The sequence below is a fragment of the Anguilla rostrata genome, chromosome 14 (assembly GCF_018555375.3).
Source record: "Anguilla rostrata isolate EN2019 chromosome 14, ASM1855537v3, whole genome shotgun sequence".
NCBI classification, from domain to species: domain Eukaryota; kingdom Metazoa; phylum Chordata; class Actinopteri; order Anguilliformes; family Anguillidae; genus Anguilla; species Anguilla rostrata.
Window position 1 is genome coordinate 37,386,071 of NC_057946.1, and position 16,516 is coordinate 37,402,586.

Sequence of the window (16,516 nt, forward strand, 5' to 3'; positions counted from 1 at the left end):
AATATCAGCATTAATGAAAGAAAACTATAAAAGTCTCACTATAGAACTACTGTATGCAATAGCCTATAGTGCAAGGCGTAAAGCTGTCTTTATAGGCTACATTTCACAGATCATGGCATGGTGTTGATAACTACATTTCCCAGAATGCTACTAGTTTCCAAGGGGAAGTGTCGTTTGCAAGCTTGTTAAATAAAAGAGCCGCAGCCCCAGCAGCCGAGATAAAGAATTGCAGGATGGGGAACCCACAGCCGCTGCGATGGGACTATAGAGCAGAGGAATGAACCGCTGTTCGGACTGTATGTGTGACATATCGCTAAGACGGAAAAGCACCGAGAAGAGAGAGCGGGTCTGCGGAACAGTTATTTTTCCCCAGAATCACAACGGTCCTCCTTTTTTGCAAGAGACAGCTACAGAAGAGAAAGTTGACCTGGTTGCCTTTGGATGTTGCGGTGTATCGGCTATGGCACCATGAAACAAATTTAAGTTGATGGAACCTCCACAGCACATTATAGTTAATTGGTTGAAAAGAAGACTTTCGCCAATGAACACGACGGAATGACAACGGAATTGCCTCTTTGACCACGGGAACATGCCCTGGGATACACCAGTTTTAAAAATTACCCTTAATAATATTATTATTTATATGTTGCTTTAATCTGACCGACTGGTGTTATGTATCTTTTATTTATTTACAAGCGTATGCGACTGAAGAATTTTCTACCGAGGTAGCTCATTCACTGTTTGTAATTTAACTTAATAATTTTCTCCCTTCGTCTTCGAGCCCAATGCTGTCTGTTGTTAGGATGCTCGTTTTACATGGTATTAGATTATTCAGTACAGAATTAGCATTATTTCTTAAATATAGTCACCTGTCATCCCTAATGTGTGTATTTGTGTTTCATGTTTGACCATGTAGAAAAGATAAACTTAAAAAAAAAATGAAATAGATATACGCACTATGTAGGCCTAGTGTTTGTGCTAATTAAATGTTTCTAATGTAAATATAGGCAGTGTAATAATAGTGTCCACAGTGTAATAATAGAAAGAATTGCAGCATTGTATGTTTAGTTTGCGCAATTGCTGTAACTTCAACCATTAGTTGACAGGAGGGCATTACTGCATTAGGCTACCATGCAGTGGCAAAAGGATAGTTATCGTACAATTAATACGTTATTTAGAGAAAAAGGTGACAGCTTTCGCTTAATTTTGAAGCAAAAAGTGCGTCTTCTCGAGTAAAATTATAGCCAACAGAACGTATAACTAAAGGCTACTCGCGCGGATATAAGAAAGCTGTCGGCTTGTTGATCGCAGGTTGCTATTAACAGACGAAGGACGAAGGGCAATATATTGAATATATCTATGAAATGTAACGCCAAAATGAGTAATTACTTTTTGGCCTATCTATAATGACGTTTCGCTGTACAATGCATGGTGCAAGGTGCGTTTCAAAGGCTGTGTCTTACAGCTGAAGACCATTACAGGCTACTGCATGCATACACGCCAGTCAGTCGATAGGCTTGCAACATCTACTGCAACTGATGGAGGAAGCCCACAGAAACGGAAAAGAGCGTTGCATCAGAGCAAGCTGAACTCAAAACTATACTTGCTGAGTTGCGAGTTGATCAGTACGGGAACATGCGCCTGTAAGCAACTTTAAGCTGCGCGCTATCGGAAACCTACCACTTTTTTTTGTTAATCTATCGATTACACAGTTGTTTGGAGGATACAGATTGCTACATATTTGAACCAGTAGTGCAGGCATCTTCAGACTCCGCGGTAACTACAGGATAGTTACCAAGAAGACTTTTTTGTGCGAATAATTTAGCGGGTGTGTTCACTGTGAATTTAGCCTTCTGCAGTTTCCATGCGTCCTTCACTTTCGGACACCTTGACTTTCTTTAGGATCTTGCTGATAATTGATGCGATGGGCTGTATCCAAAGTATTAGTTGCAAGCCTAGGAGTTTCCGTGAAAGCATCATCGTTCTGGAAGTGAGCTCCTCCATCGACTCCAACCCCACCAGCATCGACGAGTCATCCAACGTGGTTCTGCGATACCGGACGCCGCACTTCCGGGCTTCGGCTCGCGTACTGGTTCTGCCAGTGGCCCGTAAAGAAACTTGGACCGTGGGCTGGATCCAGGCGTGCAATCACATGGAGTTCTACAACACGTATGGAAATAGAGGAATGTAAGTGTCTGGCGTATGATATCCCATAACTTAAGTTTGAAAAAAAAAAGGTCTAACACATTTTATGCAGACATATCCTTAATTACAGTCAAGAAATTTTGAAAGAAGAAACTAAGAAATACATTTTCATTCGTCGGCTATTTATTTTTAAGATTGGGGCGGGGTGTCGATGTTAAAATATCTCAGTTTATCTAGAATAAACATTTGCTGCTTATGTACTGAATATTTAGGCGATCACAAGGGTGGCCTATAGCCTACTGCAGGTAAATTTGAAACTCGCTCAATAGCCTCTTACCGACAGGAAGAGATGTTTTGGCTGTAACAGCTACTGAATTATATCACTGACAGACAGGATGTTTGACGCTATTTAAGCAATGTCAGCAAGTGTCACACTCACGTCCTTAATTGGTGTGTTACAAGAACTCAATGGAACGTCTTTAATAACCTTTCATTTTAAGTACAATCGTATAAATGAACAGGATCCCCACTTTTATGCCCGTGAAATAAGCAGAATTAAATTATCCACAGTTAAATCGTCTCAAAGATATCGTCTTTTGTCGCGCTGTTGGAAAGGAAATGCCTTTGCCCTGACACTTCATGAGAAAGACGATGTTTTCAGCAGGTCTACCTACTAGAGGTGCTAACGTTGGCGCTTCAGTAGACTCGCACCTAACTCACGACTGAGCTTCTCTCTCTCGGTCTGCTTCTCACAACGGCGTCTCTGTTGCAAATATAAATGTCCACCTTGATAGCCTACCTTTTGATGAAGATAAAGGTTATATTTTAAAAACGTGAAGCTCAGTTGAGTCGGATTACGCACATATTAGGCCTGGTTTCTCGTTGAGATTAAATGTTGGATGCTGCTAAAACAGGTCATTTCTGAATTTTGGGATGTAACCAGGGGAGTATCGGAATACATATGCACGTGCACTGAAGATATTCCTCAGGAAAAAAGCAAACGGTCCTTCGATTGCTTTAAAATAAATAAATAAATAAATAAATAAATAAATAAAAAATAAATAAATAAATAAATAACAGTAACAGGAGTTTTAACTAATTAATATTTTTTATTTCTCAGGGGACAAATAATTTTATATTAAATGATACCTGGGATTTGTTTGAACATACTTTATATGTCTTTACATGTAGGATAAATTGCCAAAGAAATTAATGGAAATGATTTTAGAGGAAAACCCTGTGCTCAGCGAAATGTTGAACGCTGCGATTCCCTTCCACGTAGAGCAGTTTCGGTGCTGCCGGGTTGGCACCACGTCTCAGCAGACAGAACAGTGTCAAGTGGCCTAGACCCTGCCGGACCCTATATGCGTAGCATGCGCAACAAGTCAAGCCCAAGTTTTCCCGTGATTTTCCACACCAGTTCTAAATTGCACGGTGCTGAATTCTCTCCTTGGTTTGCTTGTTATAACAGTGAAATGGAAAAAACCACTCGAGCGAAAGCGAAAGCGAAACGAGATGCTTCCTTTTTTTAAAAATATTCTGTGGTCTACAACGGGGTTGTATGCTACTTCGGGTCCCGGCACCAACGAACAGAATTGCACACGTGCGCCCTGCGTACTGTCCGCTCTCACCGGGAACGCGATGCTCCGAAACTGACTCCCCTTTCTGTTTAGCAAAAAGACGCTGGAGTATATAATGATGAAGGAGAGGCTCCGTAGACGTGCTCGCCGGCTTATCTGAATCCTCAAGAGGGGCAAGAATGTTGGAATGCTGCGAGTGATAGATTGTGCTCGGGCTACCGTACCAAACAAGATAGTCTCTCTCTGTCTCTCTCAGACACGCTCGTTGAGGCCCGAATGTGTGTCTCTGCTAATCTTTTAGCCGCGAGAGCCGGAGTGAAGAGGAACGGAATGAGCGCACTATTAATACCCTACGGAGATTAAAGGAACCCTTCCTCTCTTGAATCAAAACGGTACGGACGTGGAGAAATTAGACGAGCCTGTCGGATATAAACCCATCTGTAGAAAAAAAAAGGGGGGGGTCAGTGTAAGAAGCCAGCAGAAAATTCTTACACTTCTGAAGGTGAACATGTTCCTCTCAGTTTCCCTCGGAAGGAGCAGAAGAAACTGCTTTAAGCGCTAAAGATGATCACAAATGGGCGCGCGCACACACAGGGCCGTAACTACCACTGAGGACCAATGTCATGTCCGTGTCTATTTCTAAAGCCAAGATATAACCCCATTCTTCAGTGAGAACTTCAGTTACAATTCATTTAGGAGATTAATGAACGAGTATTTAACATTTTCTGAAATCTAAGCCCAATCCAGAGGCATATGTACAGCATTTACACTGTAAAATTCAAACTAACACCCCACCTGACTCTCACCCTGGGTCTTGGTTACACCCCTGCACACACAAACACATGACACACACACACACACACACACACACGTTATAAAAACATCAACTTCCCACAAGTGCTCCAGCATCACCTGGTGCACATCACCGCGCTTTTGCCAGTGACCACATTGAATAGAACGATACCCAGAATGCACTTTGGCCATTTCTACAGTTTCTTTTCATTGGACGCTCCGTCCTCCGTCCTCATCTTGCAGAGGATGGCAATATCTTGGGTTAAGAAGGGTAAAAGCCGTTTTCCTCCTGGATTTTGAACCCGCAACCTCCGCAGTTCTGTAAGTGATGCTATGCAACGGCAAAGACAACAGGCCAGTTCTGTGTTCTCTACAGGATCCAGATACTGCATTTCGGATCTTTGCAGAACTCCCAGTGGTGTGACTTTGTGAAATCATCACCTGCACACCCATGTTTTTAATTCTGTATCTGTACAGTACATCGGAGTTTGAGATTATCCTTCAACTGCACAGATTCATTTTAAGTGGAATAAGTGACGGGATTAAATGCAAATTCTTAGCAGGATGTACCGAATTGTGCGTTCAACACGTAAAATTTGCAAGCGAAAATGTCTTTGTGTGTCAGACCAGACGCTCTGCCTTGTTCGTGTCCTAAGAGAACCTCTATGTATTGGTGTGCCATCGCTGCCCGTTACAGAGTTGTGGGGAGGGCTTTAAGATGCAGGATATATACAGCCCCGCTAGCCTCTACGGGGAATCCCAGCGGAACCTTCCAGGCTTTCTGTAACCAGGGGAGGCCATTAAAGACGGGGTAGAGTGTCTGCATCTCGATGCCCTCCTCCTCCCCGAGTACGTGCAGCGGTTTGCAAACCCGCCAGACATGCAGCCACCAATCAGAACTGTCAGAGTAACCCAGTGGAGAGAGGAACTACAAGCTGATTGGATGAGGGGCCTCCCTGAAATGTTGGGTCTGAACAGCCAAACGCTCAGGCTCCTTGGGCGGGGGGGGGGGGGGGTGCGCGAGACTACCGTGGGTTCAGAGTTTACAGATGGGGCAGAGGGTTTTCGGGTTCATATCCCAGATGGGGCACAGCAGCCATAGCCACGACCTTGAGGAAGGTCACCACAGCCACCCACCGGTAGACACCCAGCAGCTTGGATCAGAAACCGAGTCTAAACGATGTGCAACTCTTAAGCGTTAAGTCGCCCCGGATGAGCTTTGGCCTGCTGATACGAGTAAATAATTGAGTGTGTGCACGAGAACGCCACTGCTCCACGTCAGGGACGTGCTGATTGGTTCTGCTGACTCACCTGCCGATAGAGAAGGTTCTCCGTTACAGGCTGTCTGTGGCATGGGCGGGACTGTCCGATCAGGGTGGTCCAATCAGGCGGCTTTAGCATCGCCAAACCTGCGCTGGCTGACACAGTACCCACCTGAGTGCCGATCCTCTTCTCTAGTAGATACAGAGAGCAGTCCTTCAGGAATTGGACAGTGGCAGAATTTTTTTGCTGTTGTTGTGTCCAAATTAGATTTGGAATGAAACGATGAAAATGAGGTTAAAGTGCAGGCTTGTCAGCTTTAATTTGAGGGTGTGTCCATCCATATCAGGTGATCCGTGATGACATCACAGTCCTTTTTAATGCGTAATCCCCCATTTAAGGGTGATGTCTACAGGTCACTGACCTCAGGCAGTCGTCAAACGCTTCGATCTGCACCCAAGCGCTAAACATGACAACTTTATTCAAGATCATGTTCATCTATCAGATTACTTCAGGTTATTTCTGGGCGGTATATCTGCTAGCTGTTAGCATCAAACCCAACTCCGAACAAGCAGAACACGGGCCCCTGTCGCTCTGGTGTAACAGAGCCCCCAGTGACTGATCCTCTGTTGAAAGACCACGGCTATACCGCCGGGTAATTACACAGTTAGCGCGGCTAGCATCTGTTCCGAGCCAGGACGGACAGCGGAAGAAATTTGGGAGCGCTTTCTTTTTTTTTTGTTTGTTGTTGTTGTCCTGGCAACGTCGCCGCTGCCAAGCGCCCGGCCCTGGTGTCAATGCCTGATATGTTAAATAAATAAATAAATAAATAAATAAATACATGAATAAATAAAAATAAAGCGGTTGGAGGCTCACGAGTGGAGACCTGGGGCTTCATGACCTTTTCGGAAACCCGCGCCGAGCCCGCTGTATAAATACACCGGAATGCCGCCTGGCTGCAACCGGACCCCGCGGCTATATCGGGGCTGGGGCGCACGGCGGGGCGGGGGGGCGGGGGGGGGGTGGGGGGGTGTCACCGCTCCGCCGTGGCGGTCGTTAGCCGTGCGGTCGCTTACACCGGCGCCACCGTCAGCACCCTGTGCTGAAGACCGTCTTACCCTGCGACCTGCTCCTCTGCAGCAAAAAGTCTTCAAATGTTTACTTTTTAGTAAACGTTTTAGTGATACACTGCCTATAACAAAATCAGTTATTAAAAGTACCGACTGTTGACACATTTAGCCAATGCCACAACCATATTGGGAAATATTATGTACAAGCACAGTATAATACATTTGAAACCCTTTTGAATAAATTGCTATAAAAATGAGTCACAATGCATATAAGATATTATGCAATAGCATAGCGATATTTTTTATACTTCCCAAAGTCTGAGAAACAAACACAACTCTCAGACTCGGGATTGAAGGACTTCTCATTCTCTGACTTCCAAAAAAAACCCCTTTCCCCCTCCGTCACCCCTGAGCAATCTAATATAATAGGAAAGAGTTGTTTGGTGGGGGGGGGGTGGCAGAACACTACAAGCTTCCTTCATGTTTTTTCTTTATTGCCACCCCCACTGCCCACTGCCCCCCCCCCCCCCCACAGTCCCTCTGGCAGTAATCTGCACACAGCGGGCGATGTGAACCGCGCCTCGGCGTGCCGGTGTGAGCGCGCTCAGATCCCAAACAGGCCTCTCACTCTTGTTACACAGATAGTGATCAGTTCCTCCTCAGATAAGGGCCCTGGCCGCAGTGCATCGTGTGCCTGCCCCTCCGGGGCTGGGAGAAAGGTCATCTCTTATTCATTTATTCTCCTCTCCTCTCCTCTCCTCTCCTCTCCTCTCCTCTCCTCTCCTCTCCTCGCGGCCGGCCAATCGACAGGCGGGGCGGACGGCGGCCCGAGAGGGGGTCCCGTCCGTCCCACCGCTCTTGGGGGCCGCTACCCTGGGACGCTCCAGGGGGTGGGGGGGGGGGTGTGGGGGTGGATTGGGGGATGGTCTTGACTCAGCCCTGACTCACAGACGTTGCACCTCCCCGTCCAGTCCTCGTCAGAAGGGTTTAAACTCAACCCCCGTTCTCCCATGAACGACTGACAGTCAAACTCGGGCCGTTCCCTTGAAGGAGCACCAGCGCTTTACCTCACAGGTACCAAGCTTATTCATCTGGAACTCTTAGTACTTTATCTGTATTGGAGGGAAGAAGATCCATTTCATTGGACGGGGGCCTTCCTGACAGTTTTCCCCTCAAACAGACGTGTTTCCTGCGTTTCGGCCAATCAGGAAGCAGCTCTTCTTTTGTGAGTGGAGACGGAAAGCCGATGTCTCTGCTGCTTCCTCGTTCTCCTTTATCTCCGTTTCATGCGCTCTCCGGCCCGAGGACCTTAGTTAAAGATTTGCCGCAGGCCTCTGCCCGTCGGCTGCCGCGGGCCGCAGTGCAGCGACAGTTTCACGCGTCAGCACGCAGGTGACTGACCGCCGGTCCCTTCGTGTTGCGGCTGTTTGGCAGACGCCGCTACGCGAAGCGGGCTGCAGTCCACGACGTGAGCGCAAAGGCAGCGGACTGAAGAGCCGCAATTTCCCAGAGAGGAAAGAGTACGGTCTCCGGAGAGACAGCACGTACGAGAAGTGCAGACTCAACTGACAGCTATTGAAAATGAAGTCTTTGAAGAGCACATTTTTTTGTATTGTTTTTTTCATTTTATTTTTTAAGTCAGTGTTCTAGAACTTTGAGTTACCAACGGTGATTGTTACATCAGCACTAGAATGTTCAGTTAAGAACATTCTAATCACATATTTGTGATTTTGCTTTAACCTTAAGTTTTAAACAAAAATGAGCCTACCCTCTGTCTGTACAGGACCAACAGAACACAGGTCTATGGAAGCATGCCTAAATCTTTATGTCATTGCACAATGAGTCTCATGCAGCCATTTGGTAAAACATAAATAGAAATGTTTGTATAAAATATTTCATTCTCTAACTCAAAGAGGAAATGTTTGTCCATTTTGTGGACCCCCCCCAGTTTGGGAACTCCTGTCTCCACCTCCGAACTCACCTCGATCTCGTTTTTTTTCGCCTCACAGGTCAAGCTGGGAGCTGCCCGATCTGAGAGACGGCAAGATCGAAGCGATCAGCGACTCGGACGGCGTCAACTACCCCTGGTACGGCAACACCACCGAGACCTGCACCGTGGCGGGGCCCACCCGGAGGGACACCAAGTTCACCGTCAGCATGAACGACAACTTCTACCCCAGCGTGACCTGGGGGATCCCGGTGGGCGACAGCGAAGCCTCGCAGCTCACCAGCATCCGCCGGGACCAGAGCTTCACCACCTGGCTGGTGGCCCTCAACCAGGCCTCGGGCGAGACCGTGGTCCTCAAGACCGTCCGCTGGAGGATGCGGCTGCACATCCAGGTCGACCCGGACGAGCCGCTGGGCCGGCGGGCCCGCCTCACCGAGCCCCTGGCCCAGGAGCAGCCCGAGGTCCTGGGGCGGAACGAGCCCATCCCGCACAACGCCACGGTCAAGCCCAACGCCAACGACGCCCAGGTGCTCATGTGGCGGCCAAGGTTCGGGGAGCCCATGGTGGTCATCCCGTCCAAGTACTGACCGCCCGTGAAGGGGGTTGGGTTTTTTTGGGGGAGAGGAGGCGGGGGGGGCAGGGGGGGCAGGGGGGGAGTTTGGGGTGCAGTTATACCCTGTTCTTTTTTTAAAGAACTGGAAAGACCAAGGGTCGAGGGTCGTTACGACACATTTAAGGAGGACGTCCCCATTTACAAGAGGATCAAGCTGGACTTTCCGACTGGAATCGATCGACAACTCGCAACCATTCTACCTTTAAAAACTGGGTCGGGTATCACTGTGCAAAGCAAAATCATTGCAAAAACGAAAAACAAAAAAAAACCAACAACAACAACAACAAAAAAAAGATTTTTTTTGCTTGCTTTTTAGGAGGATTATTATACTTGCACGTGTGTCTGTGTGTACACGGGCTACGGATAAGTACGCACACATCTGCGGCCACACAAAGCATTTCTTTATGAGAAGGGATGGAGTGAATTTTTGTTTTCGGGTGAGAAGTATTTTGATCTATGATACAAACATAATAGGAATGAGCAAAAGCAGAGGGAAAGTAGAGTTTTTTAAAATGCGTAAGACACGGATCCATGCTGTCTTAAGTTTACATTGCTTCTCGCTGCGAACGTTTTGAAGACGTTTTGTGAACGTTTTGTAGACGTTTTGCCTTAAACGGTGTGTAATGTGGGATTTGGTCCTCACACACTGCTAGAGGCTGCTGTTGCTGGTGGGTGGGGTGGGGTGGGTGGGTTTGGTGGGCACAGCGGGGGGGCGGGGGCTAGGGAGTGGTTGGGGGTGGGGGTGGTTGGATTCGAGGCAGCGGAAGAAAGCATCGTTCCGCTAGAATACCCTCTTACCTCAAAAAAAGATTAAAAGAAATATTGGCAAAAATGCCCAGCAACAAAATCCAGTGAAAAGACTGAGCACAGGGATTCTGGAGGAGTGGTGTGCAGCTGCGCTATGTTTAGTCACACACAGTATTCAGTGCTCAGAATGGCTTTCAGGCATGATATCTGGGGTGGAGGGGAGGGGAGACATGGGGGCGGAGCTGTGATAATCCCTCAGAATTTCACCAATAAGCAGCGTGTCCATCACCAGCTGTGAAAAAATGTCTTCCATCTTTTTTTGTTTTTGCGTGTGCTGATTTGTGGGGCACCCAGGCAAGGTGGCCCCCGTACCCCCGTAGGTGAGCTTTACACATTTCCCTTCAGGGAGAGGTCCCTGATTGGCTCGCTGGGCCTCAGCACCTCTCTATAGAGAGGCCGCTGATTGGCTCGCTGGACCTCAGCAGCTCACTATAGAGAGGGCCCTGATTGGCTCGCTGGGCCTCAGCACCTCTCTATAGAGAGGGCCCTGATTGGCTCGCTGGACCTCAGCAGCTCACTATAGAGAGGGCCCTGATTGGCTGGCCAAACCTCAGCTCCCTATAGAGAGGGCCCTGATTGGCTGGCCGAACCTCAGCGCACTCTGTGGAGGGGGCGCTGGCCAGGGCTCGCTGGATCGATGCAGTTATTAATACACAATCATACGAGCGCGCGTTCAATGACTCCGCCGAGCCCGGCTGTTATTAATCATGCCAGCCTCAGCCTGTGGCCCGCCGACCGCCGGTCAGATAAAGGGCAGTGTTCGGGGTCCCCTGGGTCTGCTGCAGGACCCGCTGCCCGGCAGGGACGGGCGGAGGGAGGTGCAGACAGGCAGACAGACAGACAGACGGATGGAGGGACGGATGGACAGAGATAACCAGACAGGCTGACAGGAAGAACAGACAGATGGACAGGCACACACAGACAGCCATACAGACAGATAAACAGGCAGACACAGACAGACGGACGAACAGACAGACAGAGATGACCAGACAGGCTGACAGGAAGAACAGACAGACGGACGGACGGACAGGCACACACAGACAGCCATACAGACAGGAAAACTGACAGACAGTCAGACGCAGACAGACAGTAAAACAGTCAGAAAAACAGGCAGCCATGCAGGAAAATAGTCAGACAGACCTACAGACAGACCCAAAAACCACAGTACCGACAGCAGCAGTGCTGGCGGGAGGGGCGGTACTGTTTCCGTTTCGCCCAGAAGGCAGCACACTTTTAACCAGGCATCCGCAGACGCCGCTGAAGCCGTCCGCTGTACTAGCATTACGATGCTCCCCCCCACCCCCGCCCTCCGCCCCCGCTGACAGTGTGATTGTTCCGCTACGACAGCGTGAGGCCGACAGCGCGTTCAGCATTCCGTTCGCCTGCAACCGTCGCCGGAAAAAAACGGCGTCCGCTAAAGCCACGCAGTTTCAAATCGTTTTTAAAAAACGTTTTTAAGTCGTCGTTTTTCATCCGAGACTTTTTGGAGCGGGGTCCGTTCCGCGCGATTCACTCGCGGGCGTTACCGTCTCTTTAAAAAAATATCGGCTCGTTCATTTACTGTGTGGTGTTACAGGCCAGTAAAGGATATGACCGACACACACACCATTTACATTACAGGCGTTCAGCGGACGCTCTTATCCAGAGCGACTTACACAGCTTTTTACAGTACGTAGCATTTACATTGTATCGATTCATACAGCTGCACATACACACTGGAGCAGTGCAGGTCCTCCAGCATGGGTGGAACGACAGTGTACACTGAACAAGGGATTTAAGAGTAAAACGTCCATTTTATCGCTGTATTTGTTTGTCATGGACGGTCAGAGAAAAACATTGCCTGGCAACCAGGTAGTCCCGGTAACGAATGGCCCCTTACATAAGCAGACTGATTCTCATACGACAACTGCATTAAGGTTTTTTGTTTTTCTCCCCGCTCTCAAGTTTAATTGACCCTTTTTGTCCTCCGTGGCCTTACGTCCGTTTGCCCTCTTCAGAGCCAATCAGCAATAAGCGCGCGCTCACAGCACAAGGACGCTGTGCGTAAACAAAGGGTCGCCAGGACGACGCCTGATCCAATATGGAGGGTCTTCGGGCTTCAGTGTGTGGGTACCGCTGACCGGCACAGGGAGTCCTGTGGCATATTCACAGCCGGGCACAGCGGTGTTATTTAAAGTTTAATTATTAATGTGAAATACGGGCAGTCCGTACGGCGTGTGTGCGACACAGAGACCTGTAACAGCACCGATCCCACAGGCTGCAGGGCCCATTACTTTGATTTGTGCTCGGCGATCACTGGCGGCCTAAAACCGTTGCGATTCAAAGATTGTGCTGACGTACACACATGCCCGAAATGAGAAAGAAGAGTGTGTGTGTGTGTGTGAGAGAGAGTGTGAATTTGTCCTTGAAGTCCTGCTGCTCCACAGTCCCCCCCCCCCCCCCGGTTTCTTGGAACAGCTTTAATGACTGGAGCGATGCAGCGAGCAAGGGTGTCGGCCCTGCGCACTTCAGTAAGACACCACAGCTCAGTGGTCCCTGCGTGTGGACAAACAGCGCAGAGAGCTCACGAACCCTGGAATGGGCGGAGCCGTCACGTGTCATCGCCGACTCCCAGACTTACCTCAAAGTCATTATATTTTGCTAAGGAGAACAGTGTTTTGATTTGGTGCGCGCAGATCGGTGGTAGACAAGAGATGACGGCTCCACCCATTATTTTGGTGGTCCCTCAACCCCACAACCCCCCCCCCCCCCCCCAGTTCTGCCAGTTTTGGTTTGGTTAGCGTTGCTCAGCGTTCGCGTTTTGGGTCAGAGGCCGCGGGGCGGCGTCTTCGCCGGATGGGCTTTTCGCCGCGCTCTCGTTTCCCCTCGCGGGACGCGTCCGTGCGGGGCCCGGATTCCGCAAATAGAACCCGCCCTTTATTCGTCTCCCGGGCTGTCCCGTTCTCCGCTGCGAGCAAAAAAAAAGCTTTTTTTTTTCTTTCTCTTTTCTCTTTTATTCTCATTTTCTCCGCTTTCGTCGTTACGGTAACGGCGCGTTAGCATGTGACATCCGCCCAGGCTCCGAGGGCCAGAGTGAAAAAAAAAAAACGTGGGCATAAAAAGACATCACGAGATTCACAACATACCCCCCCCTACTCCCCACCCCCACCCCCACCCCCCAGGGAGGCCGGGTGACGGGGGGGGGGGGGGCATCTGAGCCCCATGGAGTCATGCTGCTGAAACGCGGTTGCGGGCCAGACACGTGTTAGCGCCCCTGCTAGGGGAGGCTAATCGATTAGCGAGAGGAGGGAGTCACTTCAGCGCGTCGACTCTCACTGTGTTACACGCATTACTATGCAGCAGCAGCTCAATGTGAAGCCAGCTTCAGAGAAGTTTGCACTGTAGTAGCAGTACTTTTTGGTTTGTTTTGTTTTCTTCATATTCAGGAAGTCATTAAGTAGCCCCCGAGATAATTACTGTGCATTTCATATTTGAAAAATGCACGCACACACACACACACACACACACACACACACATATAAATGGAGAAATGGAATACACTGCAATATACAGCAAATACATATGTGGACTTTTTGGAAAATATACACTACAAAATACAAAAATATGCATCAATAATAATAACTGTATATTTTCATTTGCCCACATACAATTACACAACATCTACATAATATTCTTTATATTAAATATGTGTAGTATATTCCATTTCCATAAGGGTACACATAAGCACACACACAAGCACACACACATTTTAAGGAAAAGCCCACCCCATTTTTAAAATGTCGGCACTCCCTGACAAAGATCACGTCACTTTGCGGAACTGTGTTGGGAACCGCAGACTGACTGTAATACTTTAGCACACAGCTACCAGGGCACCTGACCAACACTGTCCTCCATGTGAATTAGTGTAACCCCCCACAGCAGGGCCCAAATCCAGCCCCTCCCCCATTGGGACGAGCACCGAAACCACACCCTTAAAAAAAAGAGCAATACACGTCTAAATATATAATCCAAAACATAAAAGCACATTTTGCTTGTTCATCAAAATACACAAATCGTTATTTCCAAGTCATTTTGTGCGTGTAAATTTATGAAATGAAAATCTACAAAAATGCTTGTACATAAAAAAAATGGTCATAATTTGTCCTTTTCAGCATTTTGACAAGACGTGCAATATATTCAAATTTCAATGTATTTTTAAAATCCATATTTTTTACCATTCTATTGACATAAAGAGCTACAGTGATATTCTTTCCTGTGTAAGAAAAAAAGCAGATGACAGAGGGTTATATATTTAAGGTCTCGGATTGATTGAAACCGTCTCATCTGACAGAATCAGCCTGTCCGAGGGCCAGTCCTGCTGGGTTAAATTTCTCTACAGTTCTCTGTAACGACTGTCTGTGTGAGACATTGTTCATCCTCTGTGGAGGATCATGACTATAATTACTGGAGGTACACGTCTGAAAAATGTATAAACTTAGGGGGTCTCACAAATGCAGCGTCATAATTTGTTGACCATGAACGAAGAAAATAAGCTTTTTTTTAAAAAAATAAAATGAAAAATCTTTTCACTGACATTGATACTTGAAAACAGAACCACACTGGCAAAAATTGTAAGAAAAACTGTGAAAACGAACAAATGTTCCAAAATGAGGGGAAAATGTTTTTTTGACGAATAAAGAAAACATGCAAACGCAAACTGTATTTCACGGTCTCTTCTCCAGTTCCGCATTCGCTCACGCTGGTCATCTTTCCTCTGCGTTTGAGAAAAATAACACAAATAAGAGGGCAAGGCTTCTGTGCTCCCCTGGGGTCTCTGAAGAGCGTGTGCGTTCGGGGTTGACTTCAGAGGAAAGGGTGCAGCGTCGGGGTGTTTGCGTGTACCCGCTTTATCAGTGGAGCCCACATGTGTAAAATGACTGGTCCTGACAAGGCTGTAATCAGCTGGGACAGTGTGTGTGTGTGTGTGTGTGTGTGTGTGTGCGCGTGTGTGTGTGCGTGTGTGTGGTGGTCGTGTGTGTGTGCGTGTGTGTGTGTGCGTGTGTGTGTGTGCGTGTGTGTGTATGTGTGTGTGCGCGTGTGTTTCTAAAAGGGGAAAGCTGTCTCTAGGAGGACAGACCGATGTTCTTGGACCTTCACTCAACCCACAGACCGATGTTCTCTGAAGCCTGTCACTCAACCCACAGACCGATGTTCTCTGGAGCCTGTCACTCAACCCACAGACCGATGTTCTCTGAAGCCTGTCACTCAACCCACAGACCGATGTTCTCTGGAGCCTGTCACTCAACCCACAGACCGATGTTCTCTGGAGCCTGTCACTCAACCCACAGACCGATGTTCTCTGGAGCCTGCCACTCAACCCACAGACCGATGTTCTCTGGAGCCTGCAGTTAACCCACAGACCGATGTTCTCTGAAGCCTGCCACTCAACCCACAGACCGAGTCTCGAGGCACTGTCACTCAGTCCAGCACGATGTTCTCTGGAGACGTCTGCGACTTGCCCCCCCACAGACCGACGGAGGCAGCCAGTCTCAGGCATCGAGTTGCAGACGTTGCACTGCCACGCTCGGTCTGAAGCTTCGCGGTAAAGTTCGTGCCACAGAGCTGAAGCTAACTGCATGTGTTTTTTTTCCCTCTCCCTCTCATTCCCCCCTTTCCTCATTGGCCTGGTTTGCATCAAATTCTTAGGAAACCCTAAGAACTTCCTTCCCTGCTCAAGCTCGGGCTTGCCGACCGTTCGTTCGGTCAGCAATTAAGGCGGCGATTAGCGGGGATCAGCCCCGAGGCTAAAGCAGCGCGTGTTTAAAGGGGCTCACGCCGCGCCTCTGGTGCGAGAGCGCAAGCTCCGCCCCTCCCCTGCCGCGGGGCTGGACGGGCGCCATGGCGACCTGCCGGGCGGGTTAGAAGCCGTCCGCGGCTAGCTCCCCGGCGCCGAGGAGCTTGGCGGTAACCAGCACCGGCTCCTTATAGACCAGCATTCTTCTCCAACCCCGGGATTAGCTTTTCGTTCAGCAGGCACAGGTTAAAATAAGGCTGAGGTAAATTTCACCTCCCCGATATCAGGAAGCAGGAAGTCTTTTTACACGAAGCGGCGGGTGGAACCGCTTGGTAGGTCACGGAGGAGAGGCCCTGGAGGTGTCCAGGTGTAGGCGTGACACCGGTCCGGAAGGCTCCCGTGGTCCTGCGGGGCATTTTCTGCGAGGTGAATGGCTCTGACCCAAGAAACCAGGCGAGGCGATTTGACCCAGCGATCAGCCGCAATTGAGCAAAGTCCCGAAATACAGTAAAAACTAGCAAATGTCCG

The 16,516-nt window shown here is 48.7% G+C and overlaps 1 protein-coding gene across 2 annotated transcripts; it reads left to right on the top strand.

Annotated features, from left to right (window-relative positions):
- Nucleotides 1-143: 143 nt before the first annotated feature.
- Nucleotides 144-14,911, top strand: LOC135238848 (protein FAM78A-like). 2 transcript variants are annotated; one of them, XR_010325222.1, is made up of 4 exons: nucleotides 144-2,187; nucleotides 8,857-9,397; nucleotides 9,489-10,973; nucleotides 11,408-14,911. XR_010325222.1 is itself a non-coding variant. In XM_064306958.1 (3 exons), exons 1-2 carry the CDS (start codon nucleotides 1,865-1,867, stop codon nucleotides 9,380-9,382), a joined length of 849 nt encoding a protein of 282 aa, XP_064163028.1. In that variant the 5' UTR covers nucleotides 144-1,864; the 3' UTR covers nucleotides 9,383-9,397; nucleotides 9,489-14,911. The 2 variants fall into 2 exon arrangements, 1 of the variants encoding a protein (XP_064163028.1); XM_064306958.1 differs by having other exon boundaries at nucleotides 9,489-14,911.
- Nucleotides 14,912-16,516: the final 1,605 nt, after the last annotated feature.

Bases quoted from the DNA above. Each gene is read 5' to 3' on its own strand.
- LOC135238848 (XM_064306958.1), top strand. From the start codon at position 1,865: ATGCGTCCTTCACTTTCGGACACCTTGACTTTCTTTAGGATCTTGCTG. The intron at 2,188-8,856 runs GTAAGTGTCTGG...TTCGCCTCACAG, and splicing joins ACGTATGGAAATAGAGGAAT to GTCAAGCTGGGAGCTGCCCG.